The 15,993-nt window shown below is 40.9% G+C and overlaps 1 protein-coding gene and 1 pseudogene across 1 annotated transcript; both read right to left on the bottom strand.

The window, feature by feature from the left end:
- Positions 1-5,526: 5,526 nt before the first annotated feature.
- LOC103304435 (nascent polypeptide-associated complex subunit alpha-like) lies at positions 5,527-6,202 on the bottom strand (annotated as a pseudogene).
- Positions 6,203-14,094: 7,892 nt separating this feature from the next.
- LOC103299937 (olfactory receptor 1E2) lies at positions 14,095-15,039 on the bottom strand. The gene has a single exon (XM_028133012.2). The coding sequence runs from the start codon at positions 15,037-15,039 to the stop codon at positions 14,095-14,097; it is 945 nt and encodes a 314-aa protein (XP_027988813.2).
- Positions 15,040-15,993: the final 954 nt, after the last annotated feature.

Here is a 15,993-nt window from a genome sequence, read left to right as displayed (position 1 = left end):
AATAAAAGTCCTTAGGTCAACAACAAGTATATTAGAAAATGGTCAACATTATTATCCATCAGGGAAATGCAAATTAAAATTTTAAGATACCACTACACACCCACTAGATTGGCTAAAATGAAAAAGTGACAATATCAAATGTTAGCAAGGATGTGGAGCAACTAACACTCTCATACATCACTAGTAAGAATATACAATGGTAAGAATGCAGTTTCTTCAAGTTTAACATTTACTTGCAGAAATTTCACTTCCAAAATACTCAAACTAAATAAAAACAAATGTCCCCAAAGTGGTGTGTCATAGGATTTTCCACAGAAGTTTTAGTCATAGTAGCTATAATTGAAAAACCCAAATGTTTATCAGCAGAAGAATGGATAAACAAATTGTGGCATATTCATTTCAATGACATACTATATAGCAATGACAAAGAATGAACTATTATGATTCAAACAACCACATGGATAAATCTCAAAAACCTGTATGTTGAGTAAAAAGAACTGAAATTCGAAAAGTGTTGTATGATTACATCCATATAAAGTTAATGAGCCAACAAATCTAATCTATGGTGATAGAAACCAGAATAGTGGTTACCTCTGGACACATATGGGTTATTGACTAGAGAGGGCATAAGGGAAATTTCCGCAGTAATATAAATGCCCTACATCTTGATCTGTGCAGTGTGTACACATGGGTGTAAAATTCAGTGAGCTGTACACTTAAGATTTGTGTACTATATGCAAATTATAGTGCAATTTTTAAAAATCCTTGGACCAGGGAACTTTCTAGATTTGTAAACTTTCAAGAAACAAATAATCCCTAGGTTCTGCTTAAGGCATTCTAGATGCCTAAAATTAAATTTTTAAAAAGCTACATAACTTACTGAAAAAGGAAAAAAGACATAAAGCATAAAATTATAGACCAATTTCACCTATGGAAGTCAATATGAAAATCTAGGGTCAAACAGTTAATAATTCCAGCTTATCATATTTGAAATTACACTAACAACACTGGGTGGCTGTTGGCATTGGGACAGCTTCACTCACAGCAGACCTTATGGGCATCCCAACATCCTCTCCTTTTACCTTGCTTAGGACACTGATAGGACAAGTCGGTAAATGTCATTTAAATCAAAGGAAGTTTGAACAAGGGATGTGCACTCTGCCTAGTGTCTTGCCTCATTGCAGATATGAAGCCTAGTCCTTGGAGGAGGCATGGAGACATTGGTGACCTCATGTAATTACGATCGCTGATCAGTTCTGACTAATTTAAGAAAAAGCATCATAATTAAGGAGGGTGTCTCAGGCCCCACAGAGGGCTTTTTTCTGAAAATTTCCCAATAGGCATAATAAAAAGAACTATCTTACCAAGAGTCAAAATTACACGTAGTGGTGAAAAATTTAAACTATCAAAATTTTGGAGGCTATCAAAATGAAGCATGTTGATTCGTCTAAGACAGCACTATCCACTAGCAATAAAATACAAGCCACGGAAGTGAGCCACATGTGTAATTTTTAATTTTTAATAAGCATATTTGAAAAGGCCAAAAGAAACAGGTGAAATTAATGTTAATTGGATTTTATTTAAGCCAATATATTTGTGGCACCATCATTGCTACACATAATCAATATAAAAAATATTAATGATATACGTATAAGAGTAAACCAACTGATGTTTCTCTCCTTTCCTCTCTCTCTAAACAATAAATAAAAACATACCCCCTCAGGTGATGGTAGATCTCGCACAATCAACCTACTGCTGAGTTCTGAGGCCCTGAAGCTGTTTGAACAGTTGGAAATTTCTTGCTGGGAGCAATGTGGGTCATGTCTGCTATTATAGTTAATGGGGATTAAAGGGAGAGCAAAATCCTTTAAATCTTTATGAGTCCTGTGATTTCCATTTCACTACAATCTAGAGAATGAAAGTATGCCCATCTACTTGTCTACCCACCCAGCTTATTGCATCCGTCAGCCACCCACCTCAGAGGATATGGGGAAGTGATGATGGTGAGCCCAAAGCTGGTTCTAGCCCATGTTCCATGCCTGGAGGCTGTTTAGACCCACAGGGGCTGCTCAAACTGCAGGACAACATGAAGGCCTGAGTTGCTGAAGATTAGAAGGCAGCAGAAAGTCTCTCACCATCTACAGGCACTAAAGCCCATCCCCAAAGCTCTGGATCCACTTCCTGACACTGGAACTACTGGGAATATAGCTCCTCCACTTTTATTTCTTTGTTACTTAAATTAATACTATCCCAACACACAGAAAAATCTTGTCTTTTTTCTCTTTTAAGACTTTATTGACCCAGGGAACATTAGTCAGGGAAGTAAGAGTTAGAGGGAAATAGAATTGAGGTGAACATTCTGGAGACACCAGGATAAGCAGCTGAGATGGGATGACCCTGGTGTGGCATACACAGTATTTAAGTGCTAGGACCCTGGAGCCAGTCAGCCTGGGTTTACCTTACTACACCTACAGCAGCTTCATGAACTCGGCCAAGGAACTTAACTTTCCTTCATGTGAATTCTTTCATCAGCTAAATAGGAATATAAGTATCTAATTTTTCACATCAAAGGAAGGCAAAAAATTAAACAGTACATGTAAAAAAAACTTGCCATATGTGAGACAAAGTATGGCATTAATCAGACTTAGTATTGCCATCATTTCATTCTGTGATGAAGAGGCAGTATTTTCCCAAGTACTCCTGCCCAACTCCGCACCCCTTCAATGAGCCCTGCACTTGGTGCCAGTGGGGAAGGTGTGGAGGAGCACTGTCAGTTGGAAGAAGCTCCTGGCCCTGAAGGAACAGACTAGAACCCAATAGTGAGGATCTCCTCTCAACTTATGATAAGCTAAACCTATACCTAGAAATTTATATTATTAGAACTGCGAGGATGAGAACTTCTAAATTATCCTACAGAGAGTTGCACTATAGATTTATAGAAACCTAATATCTGTTAAAGAGGATTTTAGAATTACTATCTCTTCCGAACTTCCTCCCAGCTTACCTAGCTTATCTGAGCGTGGCTTCAGAGCCTGCCTCCTGTTTGCTACTTCCATGTCATGCATTTCCAACCGGAGTCCCTGCCATTGTATTTTGGCTCCTATCTTCTATAAGGACCTGCCCCCTGGGATCCCTGGGTCCCAAAGAAACCTATTAGTACATACCCAGTGCTTTCCCCCAACACTGCCTTCCTCACTCAGGTTTCTGAATGAATCATGTCCAGAGACAGAATTCTGGATTCACCCCAAGTCTGACCTTCACAGGGAAGCTTTCCCTGACCATCACAGCCCATGCTAATATCCCCCTTCTCCATCTTCTGCAGTGTCTGGCCTTCAATATTTTTTTAATACATATATTTTTACTGACTTCAGAGAGAAAGGGAGAGGGAGAGAGAGGAACATCAATGATGAGAGGGAATCATTGATCAGCTGCCTCCTGCACTCCCCCTACTGGGGATCAAATGGACAACCTGGACATGTGCCCTGACCAGGAATTGAACCGTGACCTCCTGGTTCATAGGTCGGCGCTCAACCACTGGGCCTGGCCTTCAATATTTAATGAGCAACTACCATGTGCAGTTATCAGAACCAAATACTATAGCACTTGATCACCATTGCCTTATGCTGTCCAATGATTGCTTCTATATATGCCAATCATCTCTCCTCACTGGGACTTTAAGCCCTATGATAGCAAGTAATGTGTTGACCAATTCACCCAAAAAATACATAATCCATTAGTTCATTAATGCATTCCTTCAAGAAATATTTAATGAGCAACTACCATGTGCTGTGGGAAAACTATGGTTAGGTAGATATGGTCCCTGCCCTCAGATAGCTTACAATCTAACTGGAACACATGACAACTAGATAAGCTACTACCAAGTATCACAAATGCTGTCTGAGGGGAAATGCAGGATGTGATAAGAGTAAGAACACCTAACCTCATCCTAAAGGTCGGACATTTTTTTTATCCCATAAGAAGCTATAATTTTATTAATAACTGGGAGCCCAGTGCACGAAATCGCGCTACCCGCCCACCCACCCGTTGCCCTGCCTTGACACCTGAACATCTCCATGCAGGGCTCCAGCATGCCTGGCCCAGCCCCCCAACCCCTCTGGCCTTCTCTGGCCGCTTCAAGCCCTGCCCTCAGTCCCTCGTGTAACCTCGGGCTGGTCCTGCCTTCTACGGGTGCCTCCCCACTTCTGCCCCATCTCTGGAGCAATGCGGTGGCTCTGCTCTGTCATGGCACTGGAGGGGAGTGTGGAACCTGCTGTGCTGTGCTCCTTCCTCAGGCAGGTGAGCGGTGGGATCCTCTGAGTGTGAGCGGTGGGTGGTGAAGGACTGGTGAGGTGGGCACTACAGGCTCTCACCCCCGCCCTTCCAGGCATGGGACTCCTCCGGGCACTTCCACCCCAACTCCAGGAGCAATGCCCCGCTGCACACATGCAAGCAGCCTCCTCCTTAGTGGTCGTGACTGTGACACTGTTAGGACCAATTAGCATATTACCTCTTAGAAACAGTACAAATTTTAAACCAAGCTACAGTACTCTTTTGTACATTTTTAATTTCATAACAGCATTTATAATATCACTAGTGGCCCAGTGCATGAAATTCATGCACATTAAAAGGGGATTAATTAGAGAAAATAATTTAATATTGCTATTTGCCCTTTCTCTATAATAGAAGTGTCAGGGATGAAAGAAAATTAGTAAATTGTATATGAAAACCTTCCTCTTGTCAGAGTCTGGGGCTCACCATGGGACCCAGAGTCAAGTCCCCGCCCACCCACATGTGCCTCAAAATCACATGAGACCCAGACCCAGCCGGTGCCCCCCCCCCAATTGGGCTAGATCCAGACCCGGCCAGTCCCACCCCTGTCAAGCCCCGCCAGGCAGGGGGACACAGCCTCAGGTCCCCTGGCCTGGCGCCGGGGCGGGGGTCGTGGCCTGAGGTCCCCGGCCTGGCACTCAGGCAGGGGTGAGGCCTGAGGTCCCCGTCAAGCCCCTCTGGGCAGGGGGTGCGGTCTTAAGTCCCCCAGCCTGGTGCCAGGGTGGGGGGCGTGGCCTGGAATCCCTTGTCAAGCCCTTCCAGGTAGGGGGCACAGCCTGAGGTCCCCCAGCCTGGCGCTGGGGCGGGGAGAGCAGCCTGAGGTTCCCTAGCCCAGAACCAGGACAGGAAGCACACTTTGAGGTCCCCCGTCAAGCCCTGTCAGATAGAGGGTGTGGCCTGAAGTCCCCTATCAAGCCCCACCAAATGGGAGGAGCAGCCTGAGGTCCCCTAGCCCAGCACCAGGACGGGAAGTGCACCTTGAGGTCCCCTGTCAAACCCTGCCAGGTCAGGGGCGAAGCCTGAGGTCCCCTGTCAAGCCCCACGGGGGTGGGGGAGGGTGTAGCCTCAGGTCGTGCTGATTGCTCGTTAAGGCTACTTATGGGAACTTGGCCTCAGCTGTGGGTGCAGCCATCTTTGTGATGGAGTGATGGTCAATTAGCATATTTCCTCTTTATTGGATAGGATTACCGTTTTTCTTCAGGGCTCAGACTGACTTTGTTCTTGACACATTTGCTTGTGCCTGACCAATTCTATGTCCTTCATTTTCATGCCTGTTACATCAGCCTCTTCCTCTTCACTCTGCTCTGGTACAGTTGGAGTCTGTGTGTTTTCTTGAAGGTTTGAGACAGCTTCACCTTGAACTTTTGAATTTCTCAGCAGATGCTAACTGTGCTTGCTGAGATAAATCCTCAATCTTGTCTTCTCCAAAAACTAGGTAGGTATCTGAAGCTGGGCTCTTGTAGACATCTGCTTTTGTGCTGGCAAAGACAATATTCTTAAATTTCCAGATAGTGACCCTAGAAACCCCTGTAAACTGTCAAAGACCCAGTTTGGACACAGCCTTCCACGCCCTCTTTTCACTCCCGCTGTTTTGCTTTACTGACTGGTTCTGCATCAATTTCAGCTGCGGCTGCCAGCTGGGCCTGCTGCAGTTGCCTGTGTGGAGTCTTGTTCCTGCAGCTCTGGTGCTGCTTCCTCACTGTCAGATTCTGGTCCAGACCCTGGCTCAGCCTGGGGCCAGCAACTCCTGCTCTGTAGCAGGGCTGGCTTCTGCAGCTTCGCTGGGCACTTTGTGCAGGGAAGTGGAACCAGAAAGGTGGCAGAAAGAGAGTGAGGAGCATGGGGCCCACGCCTGCTGTAGAAGGCAAAACATCTTTTTTTTTCCCTCTCTCAATAAAGTTTAAGAGGAATGTAAGGAGTCTTCTAGGGAAGAATGAAAGTATCCAGAGAGAAGAAAGTGTATGGAAAAGCCCAGAGATGAGGGAGCCTGGAGCTTTTCACCAGTTCTGGAAGGAGGGCAGAGGATGGGGGAGGGTCATTGGGAGACGGGGGAAGGTGAACTATATAGTTTAGTGATTCCTCAAAAAGGGAAACATAGGATTACCATATCGCTCAGCAATTACACCCCTAGGAACACACCTAAAAAAGCAGAGGTGCTCAACAAATATTTGTACGTGAATATTCATAGCAGCACTATTCACAATAGGCCCAAAGAGCAAATAAACATGCATTGATGACTGGATAAATAAAATGTGGTGTACTGTCAGAATGGCTACCATCAACAAATCAACAAATGACAAGGACTGGAGAGGGTGTAGAGATAAGGGAACCCTGGTATACTGTTGATGGGCATGCTGACTGGTGCAGCCATTATGGAAAACAGTATGGAGTTTCCTCAAAAAAATTAAATATGCATCTGCCATTTGACCCAGTGATTCCACTTCTAGGAATATATCCTGAGAGACCCGAAACACCAATCAGAAAGAATGCATGCACCCCTATGTTCATAGCAGCACAATTTACAATAGCTAAGATCTAGAAATAGTCCAAGTGCCCATCAGTAGATTAGTGGATAAAAAAGCTGTGGTACATGTATACCCTGGAATACTATACAGCATTAAAAAAGAAGAATCTCTTACCCACTGAGACTGCATGGAGGGACCTGGAGAGTATTATGCTAAGTGAAAATAAGTCAGTCAGAGAAAGACAAGTATCACATGATCTCACTCTTATGTGGAATTTAAGTAACAAAACAAACTGATGAACAGAATGGATCCAGAGACATGGAAGCATGGAACAGAGTGCGGAAACTCGGAGGAAACAGGGGGGAGGGTGGCCGGGTGGGAGGTAATCAACCAAAGGCCTTATATGCATACTAGAGGCCTAGTGCACGAAATTCGTGCACAGGGGGTGGAGGTGGGGGCCCTCAGCCCAGCCTTCACCCTCTCCAATATAGGACCCCTCGGGGGATGTCCGACTGCCGGTTTAGGTCCAATCCTTGGGATCGGACCTAAACCGGCAGTTGGACATTCCTCTCACAATCCTGGACTGCTGGCTCCTAATCGCTCACCTGCCTGCATGCCGGCCTGATTGCCCCTAACTGCCCCCCCTGCTGGCCTGGTCACCCCGAACTGCCCTCCACTGCCAGCCAGGTCGCCCCCAACTGTCCCCTCCCTGCGGCCTGGTCGGTCCTAATTGCCCTCTCCCACCAGCCTGGTCATGCCTTACTGCTGCCCCTGCTGGCCTGGTCACCCCCAACTGCCCCCCCCCCCGCCAGCCTGGTTGCCCCCAACTGCACCCACCACCTGCTGGCCAGGTCGCCCCTAACTGCTCCCCCGCCCCCGCCAGCCTAGTCACCTCTTCCTGACCGCCCCCCACCCCCCGTCGGCCTGGTCGTCCCTCACTAATCCCCCTGCTGGCCTGGTTGTAGGCAGCCTTCTTGTGAGGGTGTGAGGCTTAATTTGCATATTATCTCTTTATTATATAGGATTATATAAGATATGCATAACCCAATGATGCAATCCTTTATTATATAGGATTATATAAGATATGCATAACCCATTGATACAGCATGGTTCACATTTATAATTCCTTCTTTCACCACACATTCTATGTTCTCCTTGGCCATAATCTAAGCTGGATGGGGTTCTTTACATAGTGATGTCATATAAATCTTCATTTTCAGGGAATCTGCATCCTCATTAATTGTACCTTTATTAGGTTGTTATAATTTTCATTAACATGTATTATTAGACATGAAAATATGAAGTGTCACCCATAGCATATCAAATAATTTCAGATATGGTGTTCTCTGATTCATTTGTGTAGAGCATCCTTGTTTTTCATCCATAATAAATATCACCACCCTGATCTTTATCTATTGGTTCACATAAGAACTACAAAATGTCCAGGTGGTAGGCACAACTTATCTATCAATGAAACCATTGTTAGAAGCACTTCTCCCTTGAGAAATATATGAGACATTTCTTGTGTGCCATTTTTAATTCTCTCAGACTTATCTCTTCTTCCAGCCACAGCTGCAGTAACCAACTCTGCACTGACTTTGACTAACTTTAGAGGATGCAACCTAAGAGCACTTCACCTCCTTTTTGCTCTACACCCTCCTGACTTCCTGCTCTCAGACTTCTCTGACAACATGAAACAGGATGTCATGGAGAACTTGCTAGGTACACATAAAAATATTTTGGTATCTGATCCATGTTGAGTGAATTGTATAGAGTGTGAGATACGAATTGATATTCTTTTTTGCATATGAAAGTCCAATCTTTCAAGTACTGATGGTTGAAAAGACTATTTTCCACTGAATTGTCTTTACATTTTTGTCAGTGATCAATGGGTGATACATGAGTCTATCTATTTCTGAGCTCCATATGCTCTTCTATATTTTCTATACCTATTTTTTCTCTTTTCTCTAATACCACAATTTCCTGATGATTTTACTTAACAGTAAGTCTGAAAACCAGGGCAATATGAGTCCTCCTACTTGGCTCTTTGTTTCTAAAATCAACTTTGCTTTTTAGTTTCTTGCCTTCACATATAAATTATATAATCAGATTGTCTATTAGTAAAAATTCTAATGGAATTGTGTTGAATCTCTAGATCAGTATCAGAAATTTCCATATTCTTTTTTAAAATATGTTTTTATTAATGTCAGAGAGGAAGAGAGAGAAACATCAATGATGAATATCAATGAACAGCTGCCCCCTGCTCGCCTCCTACTGGGGATTGAGCCCAAAATCTAACCATGTGTCCTTAGCAGGAATTGAACCATGACCTCCTGGTTCATAGGTGATGCTCAACCACTAAGCCACACTGGCCAGGCAAATATCCATATCTTAACAATTGTATGGAATCTTCCAATATCTCCCATTATATTTAACAATTTTTCAGATCATCTGTGATTTCTTTAATCAATGTTTTATGATTGTCAAGATATAAATCTTTGCATATATTGTGTATGATATATACCTAAGTATTTGTGTAGTGCTGTTGTAAATGGTATTTTAAAGTGTTTCTTCATTGTTAGTTGATATTAATATAAATTTTAATGTGTTAATACTTATATACAGAATAAAAACTTTCATAAATTTGTGGACCTTGATCTTAGAGAGGTTTTTATTACTTTGATCCTAAAGTAAAGGCAAAAATAATGAATGTCACTTTATCAAATTAAGAAGCTTCCGCACAGCGAAAACAATAACAAACAAACAACAACAAAAAACAAACAAAAGGGCCAAAAACTGAATGGGAGAAAATATTTTCAAACAACAACTTTGAAAAGGGGTTAATATCCAAAATATATAAAGAACTCACAACTCAACACCAAACAAATGAACAATCCAATTAAAAAATGGGCAGCGGACCTGAATAGACTCTTTTTTCCAAGAAGACATACAAAAGACCAACATATACGTATATGAAAAGATGCTCAACTTCATTAGCTGTTAGGGAAATGAGAATCAAAACTACAATGACATTTCATATCAATGAGACAATAATAACTGTTGAAGAGGTTGTGGAGAAAAACAAACCCTCGTTCACTATTGGTGGGAATGTAAACTGGTGCTGCCATATGGAAAACAGTATGGAGGCTCCTCAAAAAATTAAGAATAAAGTTACCATATGACCCAGTAACCCCTCTTCTGGCATCTACCCAAAAAATTTTACATTTATTGGCAAAGATACATGCACCCCTATGTTCATTGTAGCATTATTCACAGTGGCCAAGACATGGAGACAACCAAAGTGTCCTTCAATAGAGGATTGGATAAAGAAGATATGGTACATACTGTATATACAATAGAATACTACTCAGCCATAAGAAAAGATGAAATACTGCCACTTTCAACAATATGGATGGATCTTTACAATATCATGCTAAAATCAGTAAGTCGGGCAGAAAAAGTCAAGAACCATATGATTTTACTCATATGTGGGGTATAACACTAAAAGCCACAAATGGACAAATAAGAAAAAAACCAACAACTCATAGATGCAGACAACAGTATGGTTGTTAAGAGGGAACTGCGCTGGGGATAGTAAAGGGTACAGAGGGTCAAATATATGGTGACGGAAGAAAATCTGACTCTGGGTGATGGGCACACAATGCAATATTCAGATGATGTATCATAGAATTATACCCTTGAAGGCTATATAATTTTATTAACCACTGTCACCCAATAAATTTATTTTTTTAAGTTTTCTCCCTGTTTTCTTCAAAGAATTCTACAGTTACTGATCTTGCCTTTAAGTCCTTAATCTATTTTTTAATTGATTTTTGTATATGGTAAAAGATAGAGGTCCAGCTTCATTCTTTTTCTTGTAGATACCAAATTTTCCCAGCTCCATTTGTTGAAGAGACTTTCGTTTCCCCAGTGCATGTTCTTGGCACCTTTGTCAAAGATCAGTTGATCGCATATAAACATGCATGTATTTCTGGGTTCTCTATTCTGTTCCATTGTCTATATGTCCATCTCTATGCCAGTATCTTACAGTTCTAATTACTATAACTTTGTAATATGCAGGGTGGGGCAAAAGTAGGTTTATAGTTGTTTATATGGGAAATAACGGAATAATAAATAAATAATAATACAAGAATAAACTCACATACTCACAACTGTAAGCCTACATTTGCCCCACCCTGTAGTTTGAAATAAGGCAGTGTGATGCCTATAGTTTTGTTTTCTTCCTCAAGAATCCTTGGCTTTGTGATGTCTAATGTGGTTCCATATGAATTTTAGAATTTTTTCTATTTTGTTTTAAAAAATGTAATTGGGATTGTGATAAGGATGGCAGTGAATCTATATATCACTTTGGGAATATGGATGTTTTAGTATATTAATTTTCCAAATCCATGAACATGTCATGTTTGTACATTTATTTATGTCTGCTTTAAATTCTTTCCGCAGTATACAAGTCTTTCACATCTTGGTTAGGTTTATTCCTAAGTACTAATTGGTGCTACATCAAACTTAAGAGCTTCTGTACAGCAAAGAAAACAATACACTGAAAAGGTCTCCTGCAGAATAAGAGAAAAATATTTGCAAACCATCTACCTGATGAGGAGGTAATGTTCAAAACATAGGAGATTCTCCCAGAACTCAATAGCAAAAAAATAATTATCCCTCTTAAAAAAGGGAAAAGTGCTTCTCCAAAGAAGACATGCATAGGTCTCCAGATATTTGAAAAAGAAGCTAAATATTACCAATCTTAAGAGATGCAAATCAAAATCACAATGAGATATAACCTTACACCTGTTTGGATGGATTGATATTATTTTTAAAAGATGAGTGCGGGAGAACATGTGGGGGAAAGTAAACACATATACACTGGTGGTGGGAACATAGAATGGTGTAGTCACTATGGAAAACAGTAGGGAAGTTTCTCAAAAAATAAAAACAAAACTACCATATGATCCAAAAATCTCAATTCTGGGATGAGTATATACACTGAGTGGCCATATTATTATGATCTCTGAACGCATAATAATCTGGCCACTCAGTGTATTTGTATCTCAAATGGGTACCAAAGTATTCTAGACTTTTGCTAGAGATCAACCACCTATTTGCCCTGAGCTTTCTATCAGCCAGTGCAAAGGGGAAAACTGATCAGGTGCATGATTTATAGTATCTTTGATATCAAATAAATGAGGTACTCCAGAGAAGTACACTGAGTGGCCAGATTATTATGCATTCAGAGATCATAATAATCTGGCCACTCAGTGTATATATCCAAAGAAAATGCAATCATGATCTCAAAGAGATATCTGCACTCCTCTGTTCACAATAGCCAAGATGTGGAAACAACCCAAATGCCCATCAATACATGAATGAATAAAATAATGTGGCAGATGCATGCAGACAGTGGAATATTGCCCAACTTTTTAAAAATGACCTTGACATCTGTGACAACATGGATGAATATTATGTTAAGTAACATAACTCTTTTACAGAAAACAGATACTACATGATTCCACCTATATGAGGTATTTAAATTAATCAAAATCATAAAAGGGCAGAATAAAGTGGTGGGTGTCAGGGACTGAAATAAGGGGGAAATTAGAAAGATTTATCAATAGGTAACAAAATAAAGATTCTTTTGGTTAAGATGAGTAACTTCTAAGATCTGTTGTACAATATAGTACCTATGGCTAATATTACGGTATTGTGCACTCTAAAATATGTTAAAAGGATAGAACTCATGTTAAGTATTCTTAAAAAATAAAGAAAGACCCACAAAAGTATACAGGAAAATTCTTGGAAGTGATGGATATGTTTAGTTGTGCTATATATTGGGTGTATGTACAGTATATATCCAAATTCATTAAGATGTATACTTTAATGTGTAAAATTTTTTATAAACTTTACCTTAATAAAGCTGAAAATGGAATATAAAAAACAAAATTGATGAAATATAAAGAATTCATTTTAGCATATTAAGATTAAGGTGTTTCTAGAGTACTTGAAGTGGAAATAACTACTATGAAGATGAAAATAAAAATTAAGAAATGGGAAGGTCTAGACTGCAGATAGAGATGTGGAGGTAAGAATACATGAGAGGATTCAAATTATGGGTTTAGATGCTACCACTTAGAGGGGAGAATACGGAAAAATAGACCCAGTTGTAAACCTAGACAGTGCCATACATGGAGCTCAAGTTGAAAAATGAAGGCCTGCTCCCCTTATTTCTGAGGTGGGAGGAAATAAGAAACCCTAAATTCAGATATACTGGGATATTAAATAAGCTCAATACTAACCCACTCTGGGACCCTAGCAAGTCATCAAATTCCATTTTTAAATCTTTTAAATGGTGGTAAATTCCATTAAAAGGAGCAGAATTCATCACAAGATAAAAGTTGTTGATAAATTCCAAAATATTAAACAAGAGTGAGGTATCCTTAAATACTAACCTCCTTCCCCAGAACTGAGGAAGGAACATTTAGGATTTGAGGTATGAGCTAGCTCCCAGGTAAAGACAAACTAAACTATGTAGCACGGGATATAGATAATCCATTTATGTTAACTTCAATTCAAAAGAAAGGAAAGTAAATCAGATGACTCATGTTTAAAAGACAGGATATTGTGAACACTTGCTGAGGAAAACATAAGTTAAGAATTTGTAGTCAACAAGAAAAAGTCCAGTTCAGCAGAGGTAATCAAGAAAGTGAGAAATTTGAACTTTATTCAATAGTGACAAATATTTTAAAAAAATAGTTTGGTTCAAAAAAACACATGACAAATTACTTTTTTAATAACTGGAGACATATAGATTGGTTCAAAGTTTTTAAAACTTTGGTTCAGTATCACATGGGATAATAAAGAGGAAGACTTTGCTAACAAGTAACTGAGATTCCCTTTCCGAGTTTAACTATGCACCTCCACTTCATCTCTTCCACTTACTATACCAGTGGTCGGCAAACTGCGGCTCGCGAACCACATGCGGCTTTGGGCCCCTTGAGTTTTTAGCAAAGGCCAGCTTAGGAGTACCCTAATTAAGTTAATAACAATGTACCTACCAATATAGTTTTAGTTTTAAAAATTTGGCTCTCAAAAGAAATTTCAATCCTTGTACTGTTGATATTTGGCTCTGTTGACTAATGAGTTTGCCGACCACTGTACTATACAATTGTTTAGAATGTAATTTTTAAAAGATCAATAGGAAGAAAAAAAAGTGTGACTTGATATCCACATATTAATATCAATATGACTACTAAATAAAGTAATTCAAAAATACTAAGTTTTACCATCATACAGAAAAGGGAGTTTTCCTTTTACAAAAGACTCTTCCCAGGGCTCCCTTTATGTCTCTGTTCCTCAGGCTGTAGATGAAGGGGTTCAGCATGGGAGTCACCACAGTGTACATCATAGCCATGACCATCTCCTTCACAGTAGAATTGTCAGCTGATGGGCATAAATATAGGCCAATAACTGTCCCATAGAACAGCGACACCACAGACAGGTGGGAGCCACAGGTGGAGAAGGCCTTGCGGATACCTCTAGCAGAAGGGACCTTGAGACTAGATGACACAATTCGTGCATAGGACATGATGATGAGTAGGAACGGGATGATGACAGTAAGGCCTCCCATGATAAATATTACCAAGTCATTGACTCGAGTGTCAGAGCAGGACAGCTTCAGCAGAGCAGACATGTCACAGAAAAAGTGAGGAATCACATTGTTGGCACAAAAACATAACCTGGCCATGAGCAGAGTGTGTAACAGGGCATGGAACGTGGTCAGCCCCCAGGACAGCGCCACCAGGGAGAGACAGAGCTTGGGGCTCATGATGAAGGTGTAGTGCAGGGGGAAGCAGATGGCCACATAGCGGTCATAGGCCATGGCCACAAGGAGGAAGCTCTCCATGCTTCCAAAAAATAGGAAGAAGTACATCTGGGTCAGGCAGCCTGCGTAGGGGATGGATGGGACTTGGCTCTGCATGTTCTGCAGCAACTTGGGCATTGTGACAGAGGAGAAGCAGAGGTCAGAGAAGGACAAGTTACTGAGAAACAAATACATGGGCGTGTGGAGCTGAGAGTCCAGGCGAATCAGGAAAATTATAAGGAGGTTCCCAAGGACGGTGGTAAGATACATGACCAGGAACAGGGCATAAAACAGGTTTTTCTGCTCTGACTCGATGGGCAGGCCCTGGAGGAGGAACTCTGTGATGGCAGTTTGATTCCTTCCAGTCATATCTGTCTGCAGTACTTTGAGGAAGATATAATAGTATCCATTAACACCTGAATTTAAAAATGAACACATTTTTATAATACATGATGTTGTAGGTACTTTACAAAACTATTTTATATCACCTTTTCACAATAATTACAATCTCTGCATTCCAAAACTCTATTGAAAACCTCTATGATAAAAAAAAGATTTATTTTTTTTTTACTTCTCTTCAATACATAATAATGTTCCAACTTTTCTAAAACACTCTCATCCATTACCATCTGAGACACATAATGTATCAGTTTTCCTCATACCAGCCTGGCCAGACAGCCTCAGTAACTGTAACTGCCTTCTGCTAAATGGAAATCATGTTTATTTTAATATATAATTTTTATTGATTTCAGAGAGGAAGAGAGAGGGAGAGAGATAGAAACATCAACGATGAGCGAGAATCATTGATCAACTGCCTCCTGCACACCCCTTACTGGTGATTGAGCCTGCAACCCGGGCATGTGTCCTTGACTGGAAATTAACCTGGGACCCTTCAGTCCACAGGCTGATGCTCTATCCACTGAGCCAAACCGGCTAGGGCTCAGTTAAAATCTTACATGAGATGTTCCTCAGGGCTTTTTCCTAAACACTGTTCTCTTATAATCCTACATACATTAGCATGAAACACTGTTCTACTTCAAAGGCTTTGATTACCATTTAAACTTCAGATATATATGTCTCTCTAATCTATAAAGGAGTATATGCAATGATTTTCTTTCCTTAGATGTATCACAGCATTTTAAACTCAATAGATCCCAAAAGCAAATCATGACCCTACCCTGCTCTTCTTCCATTCTCTTCCTCCTCTGATTCCCCACACCTCATTAAAAGAGGTCCAGGCTCTCCTGCCATAAACCTGAGGGTTTTCTTTCATTCCCACCTTTCTCCCATCATCAACATCCACTCCTTCCACAAGCCTGATAG

Source organism: Eptesicus fuscus, chromosome 20 (genome assembly GCF_027574615.1).
Source record: "Eptesicus fuscus isolate TK198812 chromosome 20, DD_ASM_mEF_20220401, whole genome shotgun sequence".
NCBI classification, from domain to species: Eukaryota; Metazoa; Chordata; class Mammalia; order Chiroptera; family Vespertilionidae; genus Eptesicus; species Eptesicus fuscus.
This window is presented reverse-complemented; position numbering and strand designations above follow the sequence as displayed.